This window comes from Balearica regulorum, chromosome 10, assembly GCF_011004875.1.
Source record: "Balearica regulorum gibbericeps isolate bBalReg1 chromosome 10, bBalReg1.pri, whole genome shotgun sequence".
In the NCBI taxonomy this organism is placed as follows: Eukaryota; Metazoa; Chordata; class Aves; order Gruiformes; family Gruidae; genus Balearica; species Balearica regulorum.
This window is the reverse complement of record NC_046193.1, coordinates 5,464,366-5,492,141: the sequence shown is the minus strand read 5'-3', so window position 1 is coordinate 5,492,141 and position 27,776 is coordinate 5,464,366. Positions and strand designations below refer to the sequence as shown.

The following is a 27,776-nucleotide window of genomic DNA, read 5'->3' as shown; positions in this document are numbered from 1 at the left end:
ATGTGGTATCCAGAATCATCTGTTTCAATTTAAGCAGTTCTCTTTACATGGGGGTAGGAATCCTGATCAGCTTAGCTTAGTGTTGAATTTTGAAGGTCTTTTTTTCTTGAAAGAGAGAAGACAGAGGAAATTCATTAAAATAATATGCATCCCCCTCCCTCTCTCCCGAATGGACCTTATTAGTCACTAGACTTGTAGTGTGAAGAAGGGTGTTATAAATTGTTGATTGACTGTTTCAAACTCTTTACTGCCTTCAAGCCTGGCATTAAGCTACCTTCAACTCTCTTCTAGCTCTCCTTTCTCTCACACAAGTATTTTCCTTCACTTGCATGGGTCTTGCATCTATGGTTGACTTCATAACTGTTTGAGATCACCGCTACAGTTCCTCTGGCTTTCCATTTTCTGATACCTCTTCTTCCTTTCTTATAGGGGACACCATATGTTTAGTGCTCTGTCTATCAATACTTGCTCACTCTGTTTAAAGCAGATGAAAAATTTTTTTTTTTTTTTAAGAATAAGTCTGAGAACTAAAGCTGAGCATACTGTCATGATCATGGAACAAGAGAGAGGTGTTTGAGGTTTGAAAGGGGTTTGAGTTTGATGTTTCTGTGTTTCTGTCCTTTTTTTTTTTTTTTTTTTGGATTATTGCATAGGACCTAATGTGACTAGCTTTTACAAAATTGTGTTCTCATTCTGGACTTGAATTCATTGATAGCCTTGAACCATCATTGCAAGAGTGAGGGAGTGGTTCTTTCAGAAGGTTTATTTGGGAAGTCTGAATATGGTGATTTTGGAGCTGATTCTCATGATCATTTAATTGCTAACTGTTTTATTGATAGTATATACCTAATTTGCTTATTGGATGGTCCCAAACTGTATTGTCTTCATCTTGTGCTAGAAGAAGTTACAGCCTTTTCCTGTTCACATAAATAGCATATAAAAATGGACGTTTCCTGTACCTACTGTCTTCTTCAGCTGATGTATGACTTACTTTGGACCACATTTAATGAAAAAGCCTAAACACAAATCTAGTCACTTTGTACTTACCTGCTATGTGTGATTATCTTCCTAGAGTAAGTACTTTCAGCCCTGGAAATATATGTCTTTCTGTTGGATCTGGTGTCTGTATTGCATTTTTTTCAGGCAAGACCAGAACAAATGTTGATGCATAGTTGAGAGATTGTGCATCTTTTCATCTCAAAATTGTTTGATAAGAACAGCAGATGATTCCATCTGTGCTTAACCTGCTTCATGAAAACAGATGTGTAATCAAATTCAGACAAATTAACAAATTCCTGATCAAAACAGAGTACATAGAAATCTGTTTTCCTAAGTCATACAAATCTAGTGGTCTTGTAGGAAAACAAACTCAAGTAGATAGAATTTTTTTTTCATCTCATCTTACCTATTTTTGGTAAGACAAGTGAAAAATATTTTTTCTAATTATATGTTGCAATAGAAAACAATAATGTTTTTCTTTATGGGTGTTCCGCCATGAGATCTACTCTTGATAAATGCATGTATCATTATTTAGAGGGTTTTATAAAACACTCATTTACAAGCAGAAATGTGATCAAGACCAAGCTAGTTCACAAAGTCTCAGTTTCAGTCTGTCTAGTCAGTGCTTTCCCCAAGTGAGTTTCAGATGTTTCAAGCTTTGGATACAGGTAGGAATGGGACTTATTTTTTAAAAAAAACCAGCATTTAACTGCAATAGGAGGTGGGGGGGGGTTCTGTCTTGGGATCATCATTCATTGTGCATTGGCCACTATGCAGTAAGAGGCATGGCTGTGCAGATAAGAGCTGCCTTGACACACAATTCTCACCTAGCAGCTGTTAGAATAGTTTGGACACGCTTCCTTATCGTACGGGTGCTTATAGGTGGCCGTGGTTTTAACCTCAGAGTTGCTGCTTTGTGGACTAGCCATATAGGTATGTCCTGCAGGGGAAAAAAGTGTTTGAACTTCTGTCTGATGTTTTGGAGGATTGACTTTGTTTTGGTTTGGGGTTTTTTTGTATTTGAAGAATACCAGTTCTTTTGGAAAGGATTGTGGTGTTAGTTGTTTGGATTTGGTTTTGCTGGTGGAGGTGGTGTGGGGTTTTTTACTGACTACAGTAATTTTCCTCTTTTAAAGTAGCTTTGCAGGTGGATTTTGTCATTCATTGCTTTAGTCCATTTTAGAGTGTAGATAATGAATATTCATATCCTCCCCACCTAACACCTGGGTAAATTTTAGTAACTGGAATATCAAAAATATTAAAAGTGGTTTTCTGTTGTGGTGACTGTTCAGAGCCATTAAGTTAGCTGCTGACAGAAAACAAACTTTCCCAGCTCTCTGTTACTTTAAATCTAAAACTTTGAATTTATTATATGATTGGAATAAGTGAATAATGAATCCTCTGATCTGTAGCATTAGGTTCCATCAGAAAATGGACCTCTTAGCAGATTGAGCCTAAACTTTAGAACTAAAAAATTATTCAATTTAAATAGCATCAGTTAACACTACTTTTTGATATAAATATATTAAAGCTTGTACAAACTGGATTAATGTTCCTCTAGGGTAATTAAATGAAAAGTTGGTAACTTATTAATCTCTCTCTTTCTCTCTTTCTTTCTCTTTCTCACACTCTTTCTCTTTCCAAACTTACTAATCTCTCTCTTCTTCCTTCTTTCTCTCCTCCCTTTCTCCCCCTACCTTCTCTTTCTTTCTTTCTCACTCTCTTCCCCTTTCTTACCCAAAATATGCCTTTACAGAAACATAAGGTAGATCTTTTCTACAAACTGCGCCATGTGATGAATGAACTCATTGACCTACGTAGACAGCTGCTGTCAGGTCACTTGACACAGGATCAGGTGCGAGAGGTCAAGAGACACCTCACAGTGAGGCTGGACTGGGGCAATGAGTAAGTACAGGTACCAGCTGGGTACTGTTTGTTCTAATTATTTTTAAATAGCTTTTATTTAAAAAAAAAAAGCCAACAACTTTTTTCTTCCACTAGTATTTGTACACAGATAGAACATTTCATTATTTGGAAATCAAATATGATTTTTTTATAGTGAGTTTATTGCATAGTTCTACTATTTCTGTAAAACAAGCTGTTTGCTTATTAGTAGGTCTTTTCTAAGGCTATCTGCACTTTTAAAAGGTCTAGGTCCATTTACTTACTTTGTATCAATATAGCAAATGTTAGGCCTGGGAGTATGTGTTCGTAGATACTAAAAGCCCATTTGTCAAGTGAAGAAGTATCTTAATGGTTGCTGCAGTAACTAGAGAATCTTGCTGTCAACAGTGACATTGGAGCTGAGGCTGTAATATTCAGACTTTTTATATAAAAATGCTAATATATAATCTATGTATTTGGCTGTTAATGATGTTTCTTAGAAGTTTAGACTCTCCTTGGTCAGTTCCCTGGTGAATTTGTGGAGTTTTTCTTTTTTAGATCCAAAGGTGACTGCAGTTCAGATAGAAGCTGCAGTTGTACTAAATTGCTATTAGACAAAAACTAGCCCTACACCAAATTTGGTTTTGTTCTGAGGTATAGTGTATCAGACAGGTAAGTTTTGCATGACATGGATGTGGCCTTTTCAAAGGAAATATCACCCTCCTCAGGCATATAGCGACTGCTTTTCAATGAGGAGTGACATTAGTGCTAATTAACCTATGAGGGAAGGAATTCTGTAAGTTGACCAGTAAGGAAGAAAGTCAAATGTTTTTCACTTAACATATCTTTGTTATGACTCCATTCTTTAGTCACTGATTTCAGGACTCCCTATGGGAGACATATGTGAATACATTCATGAAGATTTAGCTAGCCCCCATGCTACATTTCATTTGTATTTTGTTGAAAGAAAGTTCTGAAGGACATAAGCTAATTGCATCAAGTCATTGTTCTGTAGTGCAGAGTTACGGATATTTTCCATTGTCATTCCCAGTAGAGTAAATGGGAACCAAGAGACCATTTTTGAACATTATGCCTAGACATTTTTGCTCAGAGTGTATGGATAAAATTAGCAACAGGAAGCTGCAAAAATGTTGTAGGAGAAAAAAGATAAGCAGAGTAGACAGCAATGCGGCAATAGAGGTTGTTCAATGACGTGGCTATAGACTTTTTTTAAATAAACATAAAATCATTAAAGATGAACTACATTAAAACTATAAAGGTCAATCTAATACATGAAAAATAAGGAGAAGCCTCAGTGAAATCAGTAAATGTAAATATGTTAATGACTAAATTCATCTGCTCAGGATGTTTGTTTAGGAAAAGAAAATTTCTGTGTTTCTTACTACATAAGAACAAGTACTGTCCTCCCTAGAGAAAAAGGTACATGATAGCAGTGACATGCTTAAACAGAAGAGGGTATCAGTAAAGGAACTGCATAAAAAGGCATAAAATTGAAAAGATATTTAATTTAATCTGTATGTTATGCAGTATTTAATTACAAATGTCTGGGAATTTGGAAAGTCTTTCTGCAACATTGCTGTTTTCCGTAGAATTTCTGAGTGTTCTGTTACTTTCTTTTATCTCCCCTCTCTAAGTGTTATCATGAAACTCATCACCATGTCTTAATCTGTTAAAAAAACTAATGATTTTCATGTACATATTTACATAGAACTGCCCTTCCTTAAATAATGTAGTAATTGCTTATTCTGTCATACTTGAGATTTGCAAATAAATGAAAAGTGTTGTTATTAACATGCATTAATATTAACTGAGAAGCTTAAAAACATGCCATTTGAGTAGATCTGTATTGTTCAAGATAGTACAATCTGATAGGAGACATTCTACAACCAAGTAGCTTTCAGGAAACAGGTAATCTTACCCATCTAATATGTAGCGTGTATGCTTATTTAGTGTAAAGCTACTTTTATCCTGACTTTGACCATTAGTGCATTGCATTATTTGGGAAGGATTGATGCAAGCATGAAATTCACACTTCCTGTCACCAATGGTCAGGTTTCTTCCAGTTTGTTGAACTGGTATCATTTTCCCTTAAATACACTGGCAGCAGTTCTGGTAATCATCGCTTTTGTTCTCATAGGAGTTCGTGGAAATCAAGGGACAGATACACTCCTTGGATTAGTAGTTACAGATTTTTGTATGAAAGAAGTGATTTAGACTGTTTTCAGAACTCCTGCAGTGAACTTTTGCTTATTTTTGTATACTTAGTCTAAATATTAAGAAGTTTTGCTCTGTAGTTTGGTCTGTTAAAAATGTAGGAATATAAATTTTTTTTTTTTTTTTACAACTATTGCTGCTAACCTTTTGTATTGTTGCCAGTCATTCTCATAATGCAAGACTCATTTCCATTTACTGTAGCAATTTAATTTTCTGTTGCTTACAGAGTCTTTCTCCCCAGTACAAAAACATGATGCTGGATGCATCTTTTTTTGTGATGCTTTGTTACCTCTTCCAGTTTCCCACACTTACCGTGTTTCCATATGCATACAGTGACAGGTATTCCTGCTATCTAGGTTTTTGTGTTTCCCAGTTGCTCAAAAGAGCAGAATTTACTGCTTTCAGATAAGCATCTTAGTGGTTTTAGAGTTTTAAGCATCCTTCTGTGTATTTTTGCACAGCTGAAATCTCATATACTATCTTTTTTTCCTGCATATCTTGCCAGGTTTTATTGAGAATGTTACAAATATTTGTGGTTTTAAAAAATGTTTTGCTCTGATACAATTTATTAGAATATTGATCTATTGAAGTCTGAAATGCTATTGGAAGTGTCCAATGGTCTGTAAATAACGAGGAAAAAAATTATAGAGCAGGAAACAAACATTATAAAGCTGAAGTCTGCTTCATCATCTTATTTTAAATAATCTTCTAAAATGAAATCTGTGGTTCATCATCTCATTTTAAATCATGCAGCAAGTAAAATAGCAACTTGATTTTGAGATACTTTGTTTAGGGTTTTTTTTTAAAATGAATGGGTATGTTTTTCAACTTTTACTAGTGCTTAGAACAGGAAACAAGAATTAAACTTTTTTACTAACAAAAGCCTGTTTCATTCTAGAGTCTTTTGCATCAAAAACAGATGAAGGAATCTGCCTTACAGAGCTTCTATTTGAAATGTGAATGCTCTACTTCTGCTCCAGTGCAAAAAATTTAATTGCAGCAGTATGTGCATACCTTATTTACCAAAAAGGCAGATGAAGATTTCTTCCAAGTAATTTAGCTTGAAAACCAGAGGTCATCTTAAGTGATCATCAGGGTTGATTCTTTCAGACTAATACAGTATCTGCCAGGAGATTAACAGAAAGCATCCAAGTTTCTGAGCACAGTCACTTTCCCTTTTATACTGAGGGAAGATACTTCCTTCCCTATAAATGTGGGATTGATACTCTATGTTTAGACTCAGAAACAGTAGGGGAGGGGGAGCCACCAGTACTTGAAGATTTTTGACAGATCAAAGCCATAAACAAGATAAGTGTCTAGCTTTATGTTACTTTTTAGTCAAAGGTTATTCATTTTCACATAAAAAGTTATTAAAATCATTGTATTAAAAGAAGTCTTCCAAATAGTTGCCATAAATTCTGCATGGAAACATCCACAGATAGCCAAAAGTTAAAAATGAATGTTTAAAAAGAAAAACAGGGAAAAAATGTTAGAAATAAATCTTACACACTGTCATACAAATAAAATGAAGCACTGTTTTATAGTCATGGTCTTTCTCTTACCTCAAAATTGCAGTCAGAAAGCCAGTGGCAGTCACAATGTTAGTACCTACTAGCTACTAACGTGTAACACGACAGAGGGAATAGTGTGATCCAATTAAGTGTAGTCTTAAAACTCAAAAAGTCCTAAATTTCAGTGCTGACATTCTTAGAAGATTATTTTTGAGTGACTTAGCTTCTTGTCATATTTTTGTTAACATAAAAGGAATAATCACTGCTTCCTGGTAGTGTTGCAACAGTTAGCTTAAAGATCATAAAATGAATTTGGAGATATGTATTAAGTGTACATATGTGGTTGCACTATCTGGAAATACGTTTGAGGATTAAAGAAATTCTTATTACAATAGCTGTTCCATCAAAGGTGATCAAAGTAGGAGTGAACAATTTAAACAACCATAATGAAATGCCTTTAAGAAGGTTGCAGAAAGAACAGTTGCCATTTCTTGTCTAAATCTATAATATTTTTCCTCCCCTGAATATACTTGTAGTAATAATTGAATAGGAATTAAAACTGTAAGGAACTCTCTTGGATGTCAGTCTTTGATGAAAACCTTTATAACCTCTTTCTGTAGCCTGATACTTCCATGCTCAGAAGTATTTGCTACCATTCCCCGTAATCAATTCCTTACTAAGTTTACTTACCTTAATTTTAAGAAATAATTTCCTGTGTAGTATTACATCAGTGCTTTAATAATTTCTGTATAGATTGCAGCCCCTGCAGTTTCTTTGAATATAAATATAACATAACTTAATTCTGTCAAAGTATCAAGTTGTATTAGCACACTCTAATTTTCACAAACATGTTTTTCATATATTTCATTTTCCATGGATTTCTGTATTGTATTTCCTTCAAAGTCTTTTCTAAAGTCTGCATATAGTTTCTGTGAATTGCTGTCAGGATCATTTCCTTTCCCTTTGCCATCTTGATAAATGTATTTGTGTATGAGAAATATGAATGATATTAAATGAGGTTTTGATATAGTGGGAGAAGGAATACAAGGAAAATTAGTGGCTGCAAAATTAAAGCTGAAAAGAGTAAAAGTAAAGTGCACGTTTTTGGAGCAGAGGGGACGAGATCTTGCATGCTTCAGAGATGCGATGAGTTCTCCCAATCTGTTCTTCAAGTTTGGATCTGCATCTTAAAGACATTTTTTAGTCAAATGACATATTTCTGCAAGGTTCTTCTAGGAAGAGTTGTTATGACTTCTGGTTTTATGAGTTCTAAATGGTGTAGCATTTGTATTATAAAGAAATGACAATATCAGAAATTAAGATCATTCTTTAAAATTACCATTAAAACCAAATTGATTTTTGCTAGAAGCCCAGTTAACCTGAAGTAGAGTTCTATGCTCATCCCTTTCGGTATTAAAAATGCTAGTATTTTCATCTATCAGCTTGTCTTCATATTACTTGAGAGAAAAGTATCTAGAGATTTTGGGTGGTGGATTTTTTTTTTTCCCCTTCCAAAGAAAGGAAAATTCTAAAGACTTCTATGTAGAAGAGGAGGAATATCTAAATGTCAGCTGAAGTTATCCCAGGCATATGCTACCAATAGGTAGTGGGTAGGCTTGGGGATGTTTAGTAAGTATACTTGAGAAATATTTTTGAAAGGTAGTTCAATGTTAAGGCAGAATAAAAAAAGCACACGAATTTGCTTGTAAAAGGAAGTGTTGTGGATGGAGGAACTGTCACATAAACAAACCAGCACATTATCTAATTTTTATGCATGCTACGTTTTGGAGAAATACTGCTTGGCAGCTGGTGCTCTTGTATTCCCACAGTATTTGATAACAGAGAGTGAAAATGGGCCACTGACTATCATTGCCATTTCAAGCATTATGTTGTCAGTCCTTCGCAGCCAAAAATAATTGATACAAATTAAATACCTAAACCTGAGCTTCTACCTGCACAATAAATGACAGTGTGTTAGTATTAAAGCAAAAGACACCTTTATTTGCTGGGAGCGAGTATTGTACAGGATTAACATAGGATTAGAGAAAGAGAATCTTCTGGGCTGGAAATCCATGGTGTTAAGGGATTTAACTAAAAATACAATATCAGATAAGTTTCACAGGGATGCTACTGCAGTTGTGTTGAACATTATTAAGTAGAAGATAATACCTTTGTCATGTATTGAGTAATGAGTCCAATCACTGTTTGACCTTGGTTCTCTAGAGCGTTGAAACTGTGAGAATAGAACAATATCAGGCTATGATTAGCTTTGGCAGGTTTTTCTGTAAAACTTCAGTAGTGCTTTGTTAACTGCATTGGAACTGTAATGCAGTTACAAGTGGTTTTGATAACGTCATTGCAAAACCATTTGTTAATATCTTTATGTTGAGGAGAAATTCCTTTAAGAATATACTTTAGAAGTGGGTGTGTACACGTGAGTGCAAGGTATTTTGGAGGTGGTTTAGATATTCAGATTCAGAAAAAACTTCTGTGAATGAATATGATGAGCATTAACTTAAAAAAAAAAAAACCAAACAACAACCACCAACCAAAACTTTGAAGTTGACTCTTCGTGTATTACTATTTTTACCTCTTACCATTTTTTTTTCTATTTTATTTTTGGACTTACAAGTAGGCTCAAATGGTAGCTGCAGTTAAGAATTACCTAGTGCACTCTTATTTTAATCTTTTTCATTTGGTAAATAGATAAAGTAATTTTCATCTTTGCAGCTGCAGTTTTCAGATACTGGTCTTGGGCCAGGGATAACTTGCGTTTGATAGGTTTAATCAAAACAAAGTGTGTACAATGTGTATAACCATCACTTTCACAATTTAGCCTTAGAGTTTAGAAACTGGTATTTGGCATGAAAACTGCATTGAAGAAGGAAAATTGTTCCTTTTTCTATTGAAAATATAATTAGTTTTGGCAAAGAACTAAGAATATGGTAATTCCAGTTTGCGAGTACAATATTTTAATGGCAATTATAGTACTGCCTAACAGTTGTTTGCCAGCAAGTGGACCAGGGCTGAGCTCTATTTTTAAAATATGATGGTTTAGGGATACAATTAAAGAAGGAAAACCTGATTAAGCAAAGTTTCAAAAAGAATTATAGAGTTGGGAAACTTATGGGAAATGATAAAAGTACAGTGGTCAGCAAAGGTAACTGGGCTTTGTACAGACTGCTGGTTCTTGTTTGCTGTGGTATTAAGTTAATTGCTCAGAAGGAGACACTGTATTGCCTGGAGGCTTCTGTTTATTGCACCATACTGTTATTCTGTGGTACCTGAGAGGTTTTTTCAAATAAAATTTTTCATTTGCCATCAGGAACAAGTCTGTGCAGAATGTTTCCCTCTCTGATTACAAAATTAAATTGACTCTTTTTTTATAGTTAGTGACAGAAAGAGTGCAAAGGGCATCTCTTCTGAATTTTTTTTAAGACTATTAAGAATTTCAGTATAAAATATCTGTAAGTGAAGTGTCAAAGTTACATAAGATGAATGCAGGAAAATGGTTCATTCATGTGTTTCTTTAATTTTACTCCTAATGTGTGTGTTTAGAACAGCTTTTGTTGTAATGCTTAGAACTCTTTGTGCCTCAGAAGCTGAAGATCTACAGAGCAAAAGTTGGGTTTTGACAGCTTTTAGGTTGTCTTAGTCTGCAGGCTACAATTATTAATTAATTGTTAATAGTTATTCATTTATTTGGATGCAAAATAGCTTATTCTGTCTACTACTCACATGCAGCTGTGACCCGAACTGCTGCCTTTACTACAGAATTTCTTAACTAGTCATCCTCTTTGCACTGGTATATGGTTTTTTAAAATTTAATTTTCAGTTTATATATTTGATTGGATCCAAAATATTAATTTATGTTCAGAGTAATTAAAAGAGGGTTTTGTGTTTGTGTTTTAATTACAGATTAAAATTCTTGTTATTGCAGCTATTGTTTATTATTAAAAAAAAATACTACATTTATCATAGAATCATAGAATGGTTTGGGCTGGAAGGGACCTTAAAGCCCATCTAGTTCCAACCCCCGGCCATGGGCAGGGACACCCTCCACTAGCCCAGGTTGCCCAAAGCCCCATCCAACCTGGTCTTAAACACTTCCAGGGATGGGGCACCCACAGCTTCTCTGGGCAACCTGTGCCAGTGCCTCACCACCCTCACAGGGAAGAATTTCTTCCTAACATCTAATCTAAATCGACCCTCCTTCAGCTTGAACCCATTCCCCCTTGTCCTGTCACTACACTCCCTGATAAACAGTCCCTCACCATCTTTCCTGTAGGCCCGTTTCAGGTACTGGAAGGCCGCAATTAGATCTCCCCGGAGCAGCCTTTTCTCCAGGCTGAACAATCCCAACTCTCTCAGCCTGTCCTCATAGGAGAGGTGCTCCAGCCCTCCGATCAGCTTTGTGGCCTCCTCTGGTCTCGCTCCAACAGCTCACTGTCTGTCTTGTACTGGGGCCCCAGAGCCGGATGCAGTACTCCAGGTGGGGTCTCACAAGAGCGGAGTAGAGGGGCAGGATCACCTCCCTCGACCTGCTGGTCATGCCTCTTTTGATGCAGCCCAGCACACGGTTGGCTTTCTGGGCTGCAAGCGCACACTGCCAGCTCATGTTGAGCTTCTCATCAATCAATACCCCCAAGTCCTTCTCCTCGGGGCTGCTTTCAATCCATTCCTCGCCCAGCCTGTAGTTGTGCTTGGGATTGCGCTGACCCACGTGCAGGACCTTGCACTTGGCCTTGTCGAACTTCATGCGGTTTGCACGGGCCCACCTCTCCAACCTGTCAAGGTCCCTCTGGATGGCATCCCTTCCCTCCAGCGTGTCGACCACACCACGCAGCTTGGTGTCGTCGGCAAACTTGCTGAGGGTGCACTCAATCCCACTGTCCATGTTGCCGACAAAGATGTTGAACAGTGCTGGTCCCAGTAGCGACCCCTGAGGAATGCCACTCGTCACCATTCTCCACTTGAACATTGAGCCGTTGACCACAACTCTTTGAGTGCAACCATCCAGCCAATTCCTTATCCACTGAGTGGTCCATCCATCGAATCCATGTCTCTCCAATTTAGAGACAAGGATGTTGTGCGGGACAGTGTCAAATGTCTTGCACCAGTCCAGGTAGATGACGTCAGTTGCCCTTCCCTTATCCACCGATGCTGTAACCCCATCATAGAGGGCCACCAAATTTGTCAGGCACTATTTGCCCCTAGTGAAGCAGCGTTGGCTGTCACCAATCACCTCCTTATTTTCCATGTGCCTGGAAACTGTGATATAGTGATATACAGTGATAAAGTTGAGGGTTTAAATGCCTGAACACCAGGAATTTCAAAGCAGCTTCCCAAGGCACAGTATCTATTTGTACATTTCCACAGGGTTCCTAATGGCACTTCTTCATTATGTAGTGAAGGAACCTACTCCAATACTGCAGCAGAAACCAGAGTACTAACTTTATTTGCTTACTACTTTTCTGTGTATGACATGAACTTGTTCTGGATACTGCACCAACATACTGGCTAAAAGCTTCAACTAGCATTAATTGCTATTGCTCCACTGAAGTCAGTGAACAAAAAGTAACAAGTTCATAGTGGGATTTTGTTTGATATTTGCATTTAATTTTTTTAGAAGGATTATCTGTTTAATGATTAAAAATTGCAAAAAGACTTTGTTTAGTATTTCTTGTGTCGTTGCCCTTGAGTAAGCACATGTAGTAGATAATAGCAAACACTAATGTATTACACTTACCATTGTTCTTTCCTTCTCTTTTTTTAGACATTTGGGCCTAGATTTAGTTCCTCGGAAGGACTTTGAGGTTGTGGATTCAGATCAGATCAGTGTTTCAGATCTTTATAAAATGGTAAGAAATCAGTGGGAGATTCCTTTGAGTTTTCACTTTGGGAGGGAAAGAAGGGGAAAGTTTTTATTCTTTACTCTTACATACTTTCTTGATATAGAATAGTGTTGTAAGCTGATTGTCTTTTTCATTTGCACCCTAATCACCGGAATAGTCAGTGTCTCTAGTACCCTGAGTTTAGTAAGAATGAATCAACTTTCTTTTGGAAATGGCATGCTTACCTACATTTTAATTTCAATTACAAAGCAAGAATTCAGTTACCAAAAAATTCATTTCAATTTACAAAAGTAAAGCTTCTTGGGTACCCCCCGTCTTGTTGGCAGAGCAGTATGAGAAGCTGAAAAGTCCTTGACTGCTTGGCAACAACTAAAAACATCAGTGTTGTTATGTTTTTCTACATAAACATTGTTACTCACTCATCTCTAGTAAACGTTTTATTTACTATTTTAAAATGTTCTTTGGCCTTCAGCTATCTAATATTAGATGGATCTGTGTCTAGGTGGTTTTTTTGATATGCAAGATGTACTTCTCCCTAAAACAAAGGCATGTTTTGTAAACAGGCTATATGCTGTTGCTGCTTTGGATTATTTGCACTCTAAAACAGTGGGTTTCATGGAAATAAATAAAAATTGTGTTACATAAGAAATGTGAAGTATATCACTCTATAGTACTAATTTTTAATGTTTTTTCCTGATTTGCTGTAGACCGAGGAGAACTTGGTGCTGTTAGAGCAGTTTTCCTTCAAGTACAATATAGAGACAACTCAATACAAAACTAAATCAGCAATAACTCAGAGAACACAAGATAAGTTGCTAACAGGATTGTTTTATTACTTTGTGTTTTGTTCTGCAGGTTTTTTTTACTCTGAATACTTGTAGTAGAGCAAATAGCTAATATTTAACTGTCAGAGTAGTCTGATTATGTCACCTGTCTTAGTCCTGAAGAAAGTCTACGGCAGAATTTGCTGCTCAGATCTGTGCTGGTGTCAGGACATGACCATTAGTCAGTTCACACTTCACTGTTGCTTTGGTTTGTAGATTCGAGAAGACAGTGCTGTCTAATCACATTTAGTTCATAGTCAGAAGGCAATTTCAGGAACCAAAACAGCTGAAAACCTCTTATTTTTTCTAACTTAAAATTGGCAGAAATTGAAGGAGAGGGGTATTGGTGGTTTTTTGTTGGTTTAGGAGGTTTTTTAATGTGGTTTTGGTTTTATTATTTAACAAAAACCCAGGGAGAGAATCCTCCTTACTCCTGGCAAAATACTTAATGGGTTCTCAAACGAGCAATGAGGTTTTATGTTGTAAAATAATCTTATGGGAGTAGTTGTGAGCACCAAATTATTTTCTCATATTTGCAGGATTGTAGAATGTTAAATGTACCATAGAAAACAGTCTCGTATTAGCAGAACAAAGGACAAGGTAACACATCAGACTATGTGACAACAAATTCAGGCGTTTTATTAGCATTACTTTTCTTGGTAAATTTTAAAATTTGAGCGTGTTTTTTAGCTCTCATTGTTCATTGCTAAGTATATTTGCAACTATTGTATGACTACTGTATTCGTCTCCATCAGAACTGTTGTGCTTTCAGGCCTTACACATCTTGTTTCTCCAGGTTACTCATGAAGCTAAATACTAGTAGCTTCAGGATGTGCAGCATTTGTCAGACAAATCATTGCTTTACTCCTGAAAGAAACCAAATTGCCCTTTCCTTATGACAATGTTTGTGATTTTAATTAATATAATAAAACACTTTTCAAATTTACATTACTTTTGAAATTGTGGGAAAGTACATTGTCAGAATAGTGCCGCAGAGCTCAGTGCTGGAGTTGCCACTAGATTGAAGCTGTCGTCTAGCAACACAAGTCCAGCAGACTGTCAGAAACACTTGGATAGCACTTTTAAGTGAAAGGGGTTACAAGACACAAATGTCTGGAGGCATTTGCAAAAATCATAAATGTTCAAAGCTGGGTGATTAAATGCATTTAGCTTTTCTCTAACTGTGTTCATTTGTGTATGTGTTTTCAGGATGAATTTAAGAGGTGTGTGAAAGGCACAACTGTTGGCTATGTTACTGCTAGGTCTCAGCCATTTCTTTCAACTATCTGAAAAAAAGACCATGAGTTTACCAGAGTTCCTAATGAATACACAAGTTTCAAATTAATGCTGCTATCACCTCATAATTGCTTATTCTTTACTCAGACGGAAAATGAGATTGGTAAGAATGAGTAGTTACAAAACTTGCAAATAGAGACTTCAATTGCCCAGAACACTGCTAGAAAAGGAAACCAACTGGACACAACTGTGCAGGAAGGTCCTGAAACCTCTTTTGCATTTTTTGTTTGTTTATCAAAGCAGATTGTCAGAGGACAGATTTGTGTACATTTGGTTCTAAACCCTAGTAAGAAGTAAGGAAGATAGAAAGCAGTTTGTTTGAGACTGACTTGGTAATGATAGGATTCACTTATCAAGCATCATTAGGAAAGGAAGGAGGAAGAACAACAATAAAAACTAATATTGGTTGATAAGATATCATGAGAAGAAAGTTTGACAGGAAAGAGGAGGTAAGGAGAATTTCTAGCTCTCTCAGTAAATTAAAAACAAAACCACAAGATACTCACTAAGAGGCCAAGTTGTATAAATTAAGAATTCTTCATTGCCTTTAGTCACTAGAGTGAAAGAAAGGGAAATTAAGATTACCAAGAGCAAGTGTAGAAGAACAGAAGTACAGAAAAGTGTGGTGGAATAGCACCAATAGGTAAATAGAAAGGCAATGCACAAATTAAGATATAACACGCAAATATTGTCAATTGTATCAGGAAACAGTTTTATATAAATAAACATAGTAGTTGGGAAACTAAAGAAAAGTTTTTTATACTAGGAGGAAACCAATTGGCACATGATGCAAGAAAATAACATGGCATTTAATGTCCTTTTTGCCTCCCCTCAAGCTCTGGTAAGGTGGTAAACTGTGTCAAATTGCTAACAATACCTGTGGAAAAGTGAAAGGAGTCACACCTGAAGAGGGGAAAAAGTTTATAAAGTAGTTATCAGGGGATTTAGAACTATATACATTTCATTTGGGATGTCTAAAGAAGCCGTATCAGACATGTTAGTGGTAATCGTTGGAAAGACAGGTAAGGTTCCAGAATACCAGCAAAGGGCAAGCATACTTTACACCTTTAAAAAAAGGTGATGGAGGAGGAGTTAGTTATCATTCTCTCCCTGTAAAAAATGCTGGAAAAGAAAAAAAGTCCAATTATTTGCAACAAGGAGGTGAGTAATAGTGACTGTGAACTTGTTCAGAATAAGCAGTTTTTAGAAGTTCCAATTTACTTTCAGAACATAAATGAGTCTAGTGGATAGAGGAAAAGCTGCTGATGCCATATTTAGATTTTCATAAAGATCTTAATTGTTTTTTTAATTGAAATTCTCCTAATGTCGTTAGTTCTAGATGAAATTACTGTAAAGTAAACACAAAGCTAATTAGAAAACCCATACTCAATAAAAAATGATGAAGATTGGTTGGCAATAATTTGTTAAATAGGAGGAGGGATGAATCAGCTCAATTTCTTGTGGTCATCCTCCATTTTGTAGTGCTTCATGTTTCATTAATGACTGGATGATGAAATAGGGGTATGCTTATTAAATATGCAAATACCACAAATTTGGAAGTGGTAGTACATGGGAGGGAAGGATCAGAATTCCAAATAATGTAGAGAAATTGAAGAAATTATCTGAAAAGTATAGGATACAAGTGAGAATCATGAATGCAAGGTTTTAACTTAGTTGTTTGTCATAGTTGTTGGAAGGCTGCCATCAGGTCAGCTCTAAACCTTCTCTTCTCCGGACTGAAAAAGCTGTGTTTCCTCTATCTCTTCTCATACAGCATGTGCTCCAGCTCCCAGCTGCTTCAGTAGTCCTTTGCTGAATGGGATGCAGTATTTCAGATGTAGTTTACTGAATGCTGAGTAAAAAGGAATAAATATTATTCTCGATCTACTGGTTACATTCCTGTTAATATAAATAGTAAATTGTTAAACATACTTCCTGCCAGAGTGCTCTCCTGACTTATGTTTGGCTTGCTGTTTAGCAGGACCCTGCCAGTCAATTCCCAGCTTATACCATGGAAGGATTAGCCTGTCCCAGGTGCAGGACTTGATGTATTTGTCCTTGCTGAATTTCATAAGGTTCCTTTTAACCAATTCCTCTAGATTGCCTATATCCCTCGAATGGAGGCCTCCTTGAATACATTGACTGCTGCCCCCAATTTAGGATCATCTCAAATTTATTAGACTGCATAGGTCTCAGAACACACCATGAACCACTGTCTTTTGAGCCTGACAATCCAACGGTTTATTGGGGTTTTTTTACCAATATAGTTAGTCTACCCATCCAGGTGTAACTTCACAACTTGGGTACAAGGATGCTGTGAAAGGCTGTGCTGAAGGCCTTGCTGAACTCAAGGTAGACAGCAGCCACTAGTCTTTCCTCATCTACAGATCTGGTCATTTTACCGTAGAGGGCAATTAGGTTGATCGAGCATGATTTACCCTTGGTAAATCCATGTTGGCTATTTTCAGTCACCTTCTTGTGCACGTACCCAAAAATGGCTTCCAAAAGAGCACGTACACTTTGGGCGCTTTGCCTAGCCAGAGGCAAGGGTATGTAAAATTAACTCAGTCAGTGGTTGTCTGTATTGTAATAGTGTGGTCCTGAAGCATAAATGGAGAGAGTTAGTGAAGTCTAGTCTTTTGATTGTGAAAAATTTAAAAGCTTATTTTTGGCCACTTAATGTTACAGGTTTACCTAAACGTATGCTCTGTAAGCAGCTGTTTTGCTGAGGAAATGGTAGTTCTTCACACCACCTCTGTTGCTTGAGTTTACTTCCCACTTTCTTACTTGGATTTAGAGATGAATTTTAGTCTAAAGAAGCCAGGATACCTTGAGCAGCTTGAATAACTGGTCTTTTCTGTGCCAGCTGATTCTGAGTGGTTGCAGGTGGCAAAAGATTAAATAGGCAACTCAGCTACCTAACCTTAGAGGGATTTAACATTCAGAAGACAGTGCAGTAGTTAGACAAACAATGGAGCTGGAGATAATTATTTCTTCTGCTGACAGTGTGAAAGAGGACATTTTTATAACTGTGAATGTAAACAGATGTCAAAATATGCCATTTAACTTAATATCATCTTGATTTAGTCTCATTGTGAAGATTCTCTCTCCCTTTGTGGTAAAAAGTCTTATTTTTGTTCTGTGTGAGCGACAGAGGCGTAGTTTGGAAAAAGTATTGCTGAATGTATTTTGGGGACTTTGACCTCTTTTGAAGCTATGAGGTTATGAACTGATCATGCTGGTCCTGCTACAGAGTGTGTATGTTTGGTCAGAATAAGATGTTGGGTATGTAATAAAAGGATAGAATTGGGGGCGAATGAAGAGAATATTTATTAACATGTGGTAGTGTTAATGTTAATATTTCAGTTAAAAATGCTAATGTTAGGATGAATGTGTGTAGAACATGGCAGAATCATTAATGACATGTTTTTTAAAGCTCTCCGAAACCTTTTCAATTTAGATTAGTATTTAAATCTCCCTTTGGAGATTAAATTGGTTCAGTGAGACTTGCAGTCCATTTTCTGATTATAACATCTCATTCTAGCATAAAGGGCTTTAAATACAGGGTCATCCTCCAAGTTCCGTTTCGGAGATGTAGCTCTTTATGCTGATGCTTCTTTATAAGCATTGGCCAGCTGAAATTGTAGAAGAATCTTTAACCATTTATCAGGATTCCATTTTCTGATCAGAGCAAAAAGTTTAAACAAAGTCTAAAATCTATCCTACTTTCTAGATGTCTCTGTTTTTCAACAAATGCAGCTTTTCATAGACAACATACTGGTAGATGAGGATTAGTGGTGAGGTATCCCCCCGTTTAGCAAGACCATAGATTATACAGTATAGTGTAATGGACTTTTAAAAAAAATGCCTTTACAGTGTTGGAAATTATCTAGCTTGTGACAGGCATTTACATTAAAAGCTAAGGTAAATACCACCTGTAAATTCAAGTAGTTAGGCTAAGAAATGGCTTAACTGAGAAGAGCCTTTAGGAAAGCTAGTGGTCGAGTGAGTGATGATATACTGTGGAAAAGTAGGCCGTGAAGAGTTGGTAATATCTTGAACAGTCTGCTGTTCTAATGCTACACAGATGTTATTTCTTATTTTCAAAAAGGTTTAAATTTTACTATTTTATATCTCCACAGCATTTGTCAAGTAGACACAGCGTCCAGCAGAGCACATCACAGGTAAATATCATCTACATAGGAATTTTTGTTGTCTTTAAGTGTTTGGTAATGTATGTAAAGCTATGATGGAGATTATTGGGTAAGTCCCTACCCACGGAACACTTCCTCAGAAGATCCCCAATTAATTCGCTTACTACGGTCCTTCTTCCGCTTCCATTTAGGCCTCTTCCTTAGCTCTAACTGTTGTTCTTAAAAGATCAACTTCTGCAGTGATATCAAAAGCCTCAGTCTGCCCACGTGAGTCTTCTTTCCACCTGGTAACATGTGGCTTAGTAAGCTTCTGTTTCACATTTCCTTTATGTAGTAATGTAATTCTTTCCTGGTCATGGAATCTGGGTCTAATCTTTCCAGGAGAACTGTGCTTCCACAGGTACCTGTCTTTAAAGGATGAGGATTTACTTGGATTTAATTTAAAATCCAGAACAAAGTTCATTTTAATCTCTATTTTTTTAAGCTAGTACAAATCTCTGTTGAAAGTCTGAAAATGTTAAGATTTTCTTTATTAGTATGTACCTGTCTGTACATTCAGAAGACGCTCTCCTAGTGAGCTTAGGATATTCATGCAACCTCTTTTTAGGATCAGCATACAATGAATATAAAGGGCTATATGAATTAAAGAATGATTTTATATCTAATTATACTTCTTTTTTTTCTCCACCCCAGTTTTCACTGTTGTAAATAGGTCTTGGTATACTGAGACAAAATGTAAACCTTTCTGCTGTTTGACTTTATTGATTGCTCATGTTATCAACTGTTTTTAGGATTTCTTTTTCTTATATCTGCAGAGCATATTAGCCTGTAGAGCCTGGTTCTAAATGACCTCCATAAATGAACTGCAGCTGCTGAAAAGAAATAACCTAACATATGTTATTCTTAATAATGCTTTGAAGTCCAGCTGCTTTAAATGGAAATCATTGAGAACCACCCAAGCACCATCTTATTATAGTTCATTTTCAGTACCAGAATCAAGACAATATTTGAGAAACAAAATTGACTTGGTTTACTTGATAAAAATAGATTTCAAATGCATAAACCATTTGTCTCGTATTTACTTGGTTATCATGGTTTCTCAAACTATTCAAATTAGAAGTTGAATAATAGAGAAAGAAAATTTAATCTGGCATGTATCTCTAAGGTAGAATATATTTGAGATTAAGCTTTTACTTGGTGGAGAAAGGAGAGCAGAATCTCAGTTAAAATTACCAAGTTGGTCATGTGTCCTTTATTTGTGAAGAATTGAAAATCATTTTCATTGTTTTTAATCAGGTGGATACAATTCGTCAGCGTCATGGGGAAGCTTGCCGTATGCCAGTACCTCATCACTTCTTCCTCAGTCTGAAGAGCTTCACCTACAATACAATTGGAGAAGACACAGATGTCTTTTTTTCTTTGTATGATGTTCGAGAAGGCAAGCAGATCAGGTAGGATTGTATCAAATAACTAAAAAGCTTCCTAGGAAAAAAAATACGAACAAAGCAAATATATTGGAGAAAAAACGTGAGCTATTCTTGTGACACAACTGAAAGGACAAAGCTCATAAATCATAAGTTGACAGCCCTGCCATGCGTACATGACGATATCAGTAATACTAATCATTGCATATGAAATTAAGTGCTTACATATAAGCAAAGCATTAAAGGGACAGAATAGATGAATTTTGTTTATGTTTCTGACTTTGCCTCCACACAGTACTGAAGGTCTTGGTGTTTACTAGCTGCTGCCTTAGGGCTGTTGTTTAAGAAGTGCTAATAGTGACAGCACCATGCTGTCTGAGTGTTTTGAAAAGAGGACTGCTGTGTGTTTGGGTGCTGAATTGTGGCTCTTGAACTCTCATCCACTCCCTTCCTTACAGGCATGTTACAATATAGCTTATTTTCATTACTCTGTTGCCATCAATATAAACTAAAGTCTTCATATTCATCCCTGTGTCTAGACCAGACAACTCTGCTGCTCAGTACGTTAATTGATATTAATGTTAGCAAATATGAAGTGTCCTGTATTTTTCTTTTACAAGCATGTGTTTTGAAAACATCAGAATATGTAGAAGAGTATTGCAGCATGTGCATTGTGTCTTGGAAATTAAGTTCAAGTGTAGGTTGGTCTGATCTAAAGTACAGCATGTTTGTGGGGTTGTTTTCAGTTTTGATTAAGGCATGTCCTGACAGTTGGTACAGACCACATTTGCTACCATGGTCAAAACAGTCCTAGTTTTCAGCAAATTACCTTTAGATTTGTTCCAAACAGAGGAAAGAGCACCAAAATGTTCTTTTCTTTCTTTGGAAGAACATTATTACGTGGATAATGTTCATCCAAGAAAGTTCAGAGTAGAGTGATAACAGTTTTGTAGCTCTTCAGAATACACCCCACTAAAAAAGTGGTCTGGATAAGAAAGGTCTAATAATTTGATTGCATCTTATAATTATGTGTCTGCCACCTTTTAGTTAGGCAACTTAAAGATCGTTTTGCAGAATATGGCAAGAATGCCTAATTTGATACTACATCACGTGTATTTCATCCTCACTAAGTGAGAAATGCTTGTTTTGATGTAGTTAGGAGGACATGCCTATAATTCCTCTGTTGAAAGAATTAAGAGAAAGTAGCTGTAAAGAGGAAAAGGTGCAGTGGCAAATCAAAACATAATTACTCGCAATTAATTAGCTTGTACCACAAAGCAGTAAAATATCAAATTATTTAGATGAGGAAAGCTGCAGGGAAGAGGAAGGGACAAGCTACTGCCATGACTGCAGAAGGTCTCAGAAATTCCATCAAAAGGAGATGAATTGTCTTGGGCTGCAGTTTGCATAGTATGTAAACATGGAGTGGGAAAGTTTAAGAAGGGGTTTTGCAGTGATAAAAAAAGAAAATAATAGTTATAAAGAGAAAAAGTACAAAGAGTGGTTCAGGCATATTTAAATATATATAATAATACTTTGATGTGCAAACAGTTGTTATTACTTAGTTCTTTGTATTACGCATCAGTGATCTGCTGCAGTGAAAACAGCATAATTTTCACATTTTTTTTACATCCCAAAGAGTGGTGGGGAAGAAGTGTGTAATGAGGCTGAGGTCTGGTTTAGAGAAGAAACTTAAAAAACAGACAAACACATTTGGAATGATATTTTTATATCTACTTTAAAAGATTAAGTTTCTTTCCTCTTCTGTGTGCCTCTGGAAATAGTACATTAAGGTAAAAAAAACAAGCAAAGCTTCTGCACGCTGCATTCTAAATGGAAAGGACAAATTGACTTTTCTGAAATAGGTTTTAGGTTGATAAATTTCTTACCTGAACAGTTCACACTGGATGTTGACTGGCTTTCAGTGTTAGTGCTTTGGACATATAGTAGATTACCAAACATCATCGAACCTGTTGGTTGCAGTAGTTATTTCCCTGTTAGGTTAAGAGAAGAATCGGTGAAAGTTCCAGTGTTTCTCAAGAGCTGAGTAATAGCATGTACCTATTATGGATTAGCAAGCAGAATGTTGGAGCAGCAGCTGAAATACAGTTTGAGATGTATTCCCAGGTTCTGAATACAAATACAGTACTGTACCATGTTTAATGGTTTATGCTGTCTAAAACTGAGGAGCAGACAAAAGGTGACAGTGGGGAGATATGGATAGCAAGAATAACAATGCTGCTATCAGAGGGGTGAGACCTAGAGGTAAAAAAAAAAAAGGGAAAAGTGACTTAATTTTACTCTTACGGAATTATAAAAAGAAGTACTTGTAAGTAAGTAGAACTGAATCGATGAATGTCTGCCTCAATAATTTGTTTCAGCCCGCAACAGAAACAACCTGTCAGTCTGAGTATTAGGTAATGGCTCAGATCAAAAGGGATGAAAGTCTATTTATATTTTTTAAAGTATTGGGAATATTTTTGTTGTGAAAATTGTCCTGTATTTTTACATACAGAAGACAAAATCTTTGTTACTAAACTTTAATACCTCAGTTTGTTTGCCATATAGGAGCTAGCAGAGAAAATTGATCTAGTTTTGATTACAACCAACAGGGAAGTACAGCCCCATTTTGAGAAGTACCTTGAGATGAATGATCATGAAATGATAGAGTTGATAGTAACTAGAAAAAGAAAGAAGGAAAATGTTAATGTAAAGATGGTGAATTTCAGTAAGGCGAGCATCAATAAACATAAAAAAAAGATAGGTAAACTGATATGGAGGAAAGAAATTTGAGAGTTATTATTTCCTTAATATTATTGAAGAGCACAAAAGAAAATTGTTTCAATATGAAGGAAAGATTAAATATATAGCAACAACAGAAAATCTGTCTCACGTATTCTTTGGTGAAATGGAGTCTGTAAGGAAATATAAAAGAGGAGAAACTAATGAAATTGCACAAACAGGGATGAGAAGAGGCAGAAGCTTGTAGAAAAATGCAATTAGCAAAAGACATCAAGGACAAAAAAAGAATACTTCTATAATGCTTTAGCAGCAAAAATTTTTTTACAAAGTCAAGAAATAACTGATTAAAGGGGACTTTAAGCTATCAGCAGATGTTACCAAGATAGCTGGAGTATTTAATAGCTGTTTTGCCTCAGTCTCCCTAAGAAGGTCAACTGCAATCAGATGACAAAAGCAAAAAGTTCTGGAACAAATAAACTATTTATTAGCACTTACAAGCTAACAAGACAATAAGTAAAAGTCAACCTAGATTTGTCAAGCACAAGTCACATCAGAGCCATCTAATTTTGTTCTATTATATGGGAATGTGCCTTATGTCTCAACAGAAGAGAAGCATTAAACTTGATATGGTAAAGCAAGGAGATGCAGACTAGATCAAACTATTGGAAAGGGGCTGGAAAACGGGTGGAAAAACTGATCCAGAGTGTTATCTGTGCTGGAAGGATGCAATAAATAATTTATTTTTTTTTTAACATTTTTTGCAGCATTTTTTTGATGGGTGGAAATAAACTAAATTCAGTAAAGCAATGAGGTTTAGTTACCTTTACAATAGCTCTTTTTTACCAATAAATGCATAAAATTGTGCATAACACCAAAAATTACAAGTTCAAAAGCATGATATTGATTTTTTTCTGAAATTAATCTTGAAGAATCCACTAAGCATGAAAAAGGATAAATAAATTACAGCATGATTGTTTTCTTTATGAAGTTTATGTTTAAACATGTAAAGGTGTTTTATTCTGCCTGCATCTTCAACCAGAAGAAATGTTTCTAGCACTATTTTACCGGTTACCCTATTTTACTCCCCTGGGATTTAAAAGTTTCTTGTCATCTAGAAATATACTTAGTTATGGAGAGTGAATAGAACAAAAAAGAAATTCTGGTGGGATTGAATTTGAAAAACTGCGTCCTAGTCAGTAATTATGCATGGAAAATAGTGTGATGCATATTTCTGCTTGTAACTCCTCCATCTGCCTATTTACTGTGTCTGTACCATGCCCGTTGTGCTTAGACCTCCTCATGACTGGAAATTTTTGAACATGTGATAAGTATCCATGGTAGCGTTGATAGCTTTGACAGAGGAAGGCCATTCGTACATTTCTTATACAGAATATGCTCAAGGCCTTTTTGTTGTGAGACCAGATCTTCCCTGCAGCATCTGCAGAAAGCATACGTTGGCTGATGATCTCTCTTTAATACATAGCGTTCTGAGAAGGCCTTAGGATCTTTCAGCTGGTCTATTCATTCAGAATGCAGCACTACCTGGGGTTTTTTATTTCTTTCTTTCTTTCTTTCTGCGTACTGTCTTTTCTTGCTGTCAGTTTATCTTGGTTTTGCATTCTGTGAAGTACAAGAATGGTCCACGCTGATGTGCAGACAGTCAAGCAGATGCATCAGATTAGCTGCCTGGGAGAAATAAGAAATTGCCTGGGCACGCAAAGACAGAATTAGAAAAGTGAAAGCGCAGCTGAAGTTGAATGTGGAGAGGGATAGAGATACACACGCAGATGTGCACACACTGCTTCTGTAGGTACATTGACAGCAAATGGAAGACAAAGGAAAACATGGCCCAAATGCTCAGCAAGGCAGTAGAGGATGTGGCACAAGGAAAAGGTAGCTAAGAACAATGGCTGCTTTAAGTAATAAATATTTTCAGTGTAAACAATTGTAGTAGTAGCAACAGGTGGCTGTACATATTTTTAGATGTAAATTTACAGTGGAGATTGGCAGCTAAGTATATTTACAATGACATGGTAATGAAACTTAAGATTTTGTGTTATTGATGTTTTGTCATGTCACAAAGACAGACATTGAAAGTACATTCTTTAGTTTGCATTGTGCGGTATTCCAGTAGTTGCTCCTAATTTGCTGCTCTTTTGCCATCTGTCTTATAATCAGCTCTTAATTTACAAGATCACATACTCTTCAGTGAGTACCATAGTGCACTTTATATTTTCTCCTTCCTGCTTCTATGACTCCTCTTACATTATTCATTCTGTCATATTAAAGAATCCATGTAACTATTTGTGCAATGCCTTCATGTTATTTATTTTGGTTTTGGAAACCAAGCGAGGAATTCCTTAGCAATTTTTCAGAACATTGCATTCTTTTTCTTCAATTCATGTATAACAAGTTACCTAAAAGTGGTCACATAGAACAATTTAAGAAAGTATGTATGGATAGATAGATGTTACTCAGTTTAAGAACTGCTTTCTCTTCTACTCTGTGCTATTGTAGTGTTTTTCTGTAGGATGCTCCCAACACTACTTGTTAAGAGATTGATACAATTATATTCTGAGAAATATTAAATGCACAGTGTGTCTAAAAAACCTGTACTATAGACATGCAACCTAAAGCTAGAAAAGTTTAAAGTTAATGAAAATGTACTCTGGAAGTGTTACTCAAGGAACCTTGAAGGATGGGAAGTACAGTAATACATTCTTCCCCACATTATCTTGTAGTGCCCCAGGAAAAGTGAGAAAGCTTACTTAAACTAAAAGTTAGCAAAAAAAAAAAAGGGGGGGGGGGGGGATGCAATAGAAAAAAATACATTACTTTTTATTCTGTGTTTTTCCCCTGGGGAGAGAGCAGAGAAGAGGAAACAAGAGACAACTATCCTAACCAAAGATACTTCTATCAAAAATTAAGATTCCAATTTATCCAAAGAAAGGTGGAAGCCAACTGAGATGCTGACAAAGGCATGGGGAAGATGGCATATGATCTTCATGCTGACATCTGTGAATCTGTATTATTGTAACTTTTCTCAGTACTGCAGATGTTTTTAAGTAAACATCTTATTTTATCCGTAAATTCTGTCTAGGTAAAAATGATTGTTAGTGATCAGAATCCAAGCTTGTCTCACCCAAAAGTGCGGAAGATATGTAAAACTTAGAGTACTGTAGCATTTTTAGCGTCTATGTGGTTCCTCAGCACTTTGCTAGTAGGGTATGCAGGGGGAATAGAGTGTTCATCCAGAGAAGTTATGCAAACAGAGGAATTGGGAGGAAAGGAAATGTCTTCCACTTGCTGGGGAAAATATTATGGCATGTGCAGTATGGTAGTGGTGAGTAAGTCCGCACTGAAAAGGTCACCGGAGAATTTACTTTATATCCAACTCCCTGTTTTATCACATAAAAAGGCAAGTTTAGATTTGTCAGTTTTTCCTGCACGCTTTTTTTCCTGTTGTGCAAATCCTTAGAATGCTCTAAATCCCAAAATAATCATCAAGAAGTCTTCAAAGCCTTTATTGTTATTGACTTGGTATATGAGAATTGTTCTGAAGATTAAGAGTTTGGATTCAGATGTCTATGGCTGAACTGGAAGCCTGTCTATATCACTCTCCAGCAAAACTGAGTTTGTTCTAATAAATGTGATTCTCCATTAAATTAGAAGGATCAAATGACATTACAAAAGGCACCACTTTCATTGATCTATTTAATTATTTTCCAACTGCTAACTATGTCTTGGATTTTTTTCAGTGCTGTAGAGAAGGCAAAACAAGATGGGTGTTATCTTCTACTGAAATGTAATTGAAATGATGCTTATCAAACAAAACATCTTTTTAAAAAAAAAACAAACATGTAATTGACATATCTGATATGGGACCTGTCCAAATAACAGAAAGATAAGAAAAATCCATGATGAAAGGATATAAAACTGGGAGAAAAAGGTGGTTGTTCAGGGTTGGTAAGGACTACTCTCTATTACTCATGTGAGGGTACACACAGATGCATCGTGTGGATCTTGTGTTTTGTGTGTTTCAGTATGATTTTGTTTGACAGTTTTGTAGTGTCTAGGCAGCTTTGAGGGAATTTATGAATGCTGTCAGTTAGAGGTGGGGGAAAGAGGTAACTTTTTATGGAGAAACAGAGAAATAAATGCACCTGCAAATGCAGAACCACATATTACTTCTGCTGAGGTACTTTCCAACTGGACTTTTAAGACTCTTAATGTGTGGGAAGTTTCTGAGGATCATAGATGATGATCAGATTTAAAGGACATATATAAATCTATATACTGATGACCCATTTATCTTTACAGTTGAAATGAGAGGAAAGATGCTGCTGACCTTGAAAGCTATGACTAGTTCTCATGTATGCAAATTCCTGCACTTTTTCTGGAGGGATCTCATTTCCATAATGCACTGAGTGCACTAGTACAGAGCGCAATATTCTACACACTGAGTTTCTTCATATTTCCTTTTTTTTAATTCTGTTTTCCCAGGACTTAATCAAATAGTTATCTAAGCTTTTCACCTTTCAACATGTTTTTTTCTTCTCTCAAACCATTCCTTTCATTTCCTTTTGCAGGCATCCATCCTTCAATAATTTACTGTTAAGTTAAAATTATTTTGTTTTATTCAGATCTTTATTCTTTCTCTTTGTTGTCAGTATAAGAGAATCATCCAGATGGAGATAGTAGAATTTCTTCCTCTGATAATCATTTAAAATAATTTGATTTGGAAAATAAATGCTCATTTTTTTAAGAGGGAAGACAAAGAAAAGAAAAAGAGTAATGGAATTAAAATCATTCATGAAAGCAAGTTTGTGGGAGTGTGAAGCACTGCAATGAC

At 36.1% G+C, this 27,776-nt stretch overlaps 1 protein-coding gene across 17 annotated transcripts in view; it reads left to right on the top strand.

Moving 5' to 3' along the window:
- The window catches only part of DOCK3 (dedicator of cytokinesis 3), a 217,965-nt gene that overhangs the window by 68,420 nt on the left and 121,769 nt on the right, over window positions 1-27,776 (top strand). For 16 of the 17 annotated variants that reach the window (XM_075762879.1, XM_075762876.1, XM_075762869.1 and 13 more), the window contains exons 6-9: window positions 2,756-2,904; window positions 12,406-12,490; window positions 18,747-18,788; window positions 20,055-20,209. In XM_075762879.1, the coding sequence (XP_075618994.1) occupies window positions 2,756-2,904; window positions 12,406-12,490; window positions 18,747-18,788; window positions 20,055-20,209 (431 nt within the window). The remainder of the gene's footprint in view (window positions 1-2,755; window positions 2,905-12,405; window positions 12,491-18,746; window positions 18,789-20,054; window positions 20,210-27,776) is intronic. The other variant, XM_075762880.1, reaches the window with a different exon arrangement.